General features: G+C 35.1%; 1 protein-coding gene across 1 annotated transcript in view; it reads left to right on the top strand.

The window, feature by feature from the left end:
- The window catches only part of ctsk (cathepsin K), a 19,822-nt gene that overhangs the window by 9,355 nt on the left and 8,753 nt on the right, over positions 1-1,714 (top strand). Inside the window, exon 4 of the mRNA XM_014017705.1 lies at positions 898-1,050. Within this exon, the coding sequence (XP_013873159.1) occupies positions 898-1,050 (153 nt within the window). The remainder of the gene's footprint in view (positions 1-897; positions 1,051-1,714) is intronic.

Below are 1,714 nucleotides of genomic sequence, written 5' to 3' on the forward strand. Positions count from 1 at the left end.
GTGTAAATAAAATGGCTCAGTCCGTGTAATATACAGTATTTTTAAACTTTTAGTTTAAAAATTATAAAAACTGAACATCCTACAGTATTTTTATTCTTTATTTTACAGTTAAAATATATTTTTATTAAATAAAGTCTAATGTTACAACTAATCGGGGATCCCTTTAAAAATAAAACAAAAACAGTTTGTTGTCTGAATGACACGTGTCAACTAACCGGTTAAATCCATCACAACTGGTCCTGAACCTGCATGCCTCACCAGTTCCAGAAGCTTTCTAGAATCCATCATCTCCTTTAACACGACAGCTTGATTCAAAGCTCTGAGTGAACTCCACCTCAGCTATCACCAAAGCCTTCAGAATGAACAGTATAAATATTAGCCTGGACGTGGAACCTCTGAGCTCTGTTTGCAGCAAATAAACCAGGTAGAAATGATTTCAAATAGACTTTAACCTCTCTCACACTTTGCTCACAGATAAGTGATCATTATCATTCCAGACTAAACATGCAACAACTAGTTTTCTACCAACCTTTAGGACATTTCTTTAAACAGAACTTGCTGGTTTTGTTTGATGTAAACAACATATTTTAAAAACACATTATATATTTTACTTTCTTATCCTTGTTTTGTGCTGCATATTTGATGCTATTAACACAAATGAAGCTTCTTTTTTTTATTATTGAAGACATTTGACTTCTCACCCCTCCAAGAAATCTGCACCTTTCAGTTTTTCAAATGAGAATAACTGGATAAGAGTAAAATCAATCATTAACTTTTACCGTTTTTTTTCTTTGCATCTTAAAATGGTTTAATTAGTTAAATAATTAATAATGTTTATGAACTGTTTGATCTGCATCAAATTGTAAACCTTCATTTGAACTGAACCTGTCCGTGCAGACGTCAGAGGAAGTGGCTGAGAAGATGACCGGCCTCCTGGTGCCGATGAACCGTGAGCGTGGTTTCACCATGGTCCTGAACGACACCGTGTCCAGACTTCCCAAATCAATCGACTACCGCAGGAAGGGCATGGTGACCTCTGTGAAGAACCAGGTAAAAAATGTAAACAAACGGTACAAAAGGCAGGAGGATTTTTGCCACAAAACTTCCTTTAATTAGCACAATTTTAAAGAAATACTAAATTGCCACCCTCACTGCAACATTTTAAAGTAAATTTGTGTTGGGTTTGGTGAAACAAAATGAGAAATGGACAATAAGACAAAAAGCTTCTTAGGTGACGCAGGTGCATTTTTCAGATAATATCTCACAATAATGAGACCATCAACATGGTGAATAAAGTGACAAGTTCCTCTCCAGTTTTAGGAAATGTGACGAGCGTCGAAGCATTAAAACAATGGTGCCTAAAACAAAACATGCATTCAATGGGATCTAATGGAATAGTCACACGATTTAATGTCAGTTATCAGAGCAGCGATGCAGTGATTAGAGCAGGTTCACATTAATGTCAAACATAAAAAATAAATGTTTGAGGAGAAATTTGAATTCCAGGTCACTAATACACAAGATAATGACTGCATTAGTTTGTTCTTCCCTGTAAAATGAACGTCACATAGTTTAAGAAATCTTGGAAAAACAAAAAGCTTTAAACAGAAATTATCTGTATAATGCGTCATTTCTAAACTATTTTTCATTAGTCATTTACAAAAAATGCAAACCAACACCAGTCAGTGAACAATCACATCACAGGCTGCAGGGA

The sequence above is a fragment of the Austrofundulus limnaeus genome, unplaced genomic scaffold (genome assembly GCF_001266775.1).
Source record: "Austrofundulus limnaeus strain Quisiro unplaced genomic scaffold, Austrofundulus_limnaeus-1.0 Scaffold175, whole genome shotgun sequence".
Classification (NCBI taxonomy): Eukaryota; Metazoa; Chordata; class Actinopteri; order Cyprinodontiformes; family Rivulidae; genus Austrofundulus; species Austrofundulus limnaeus.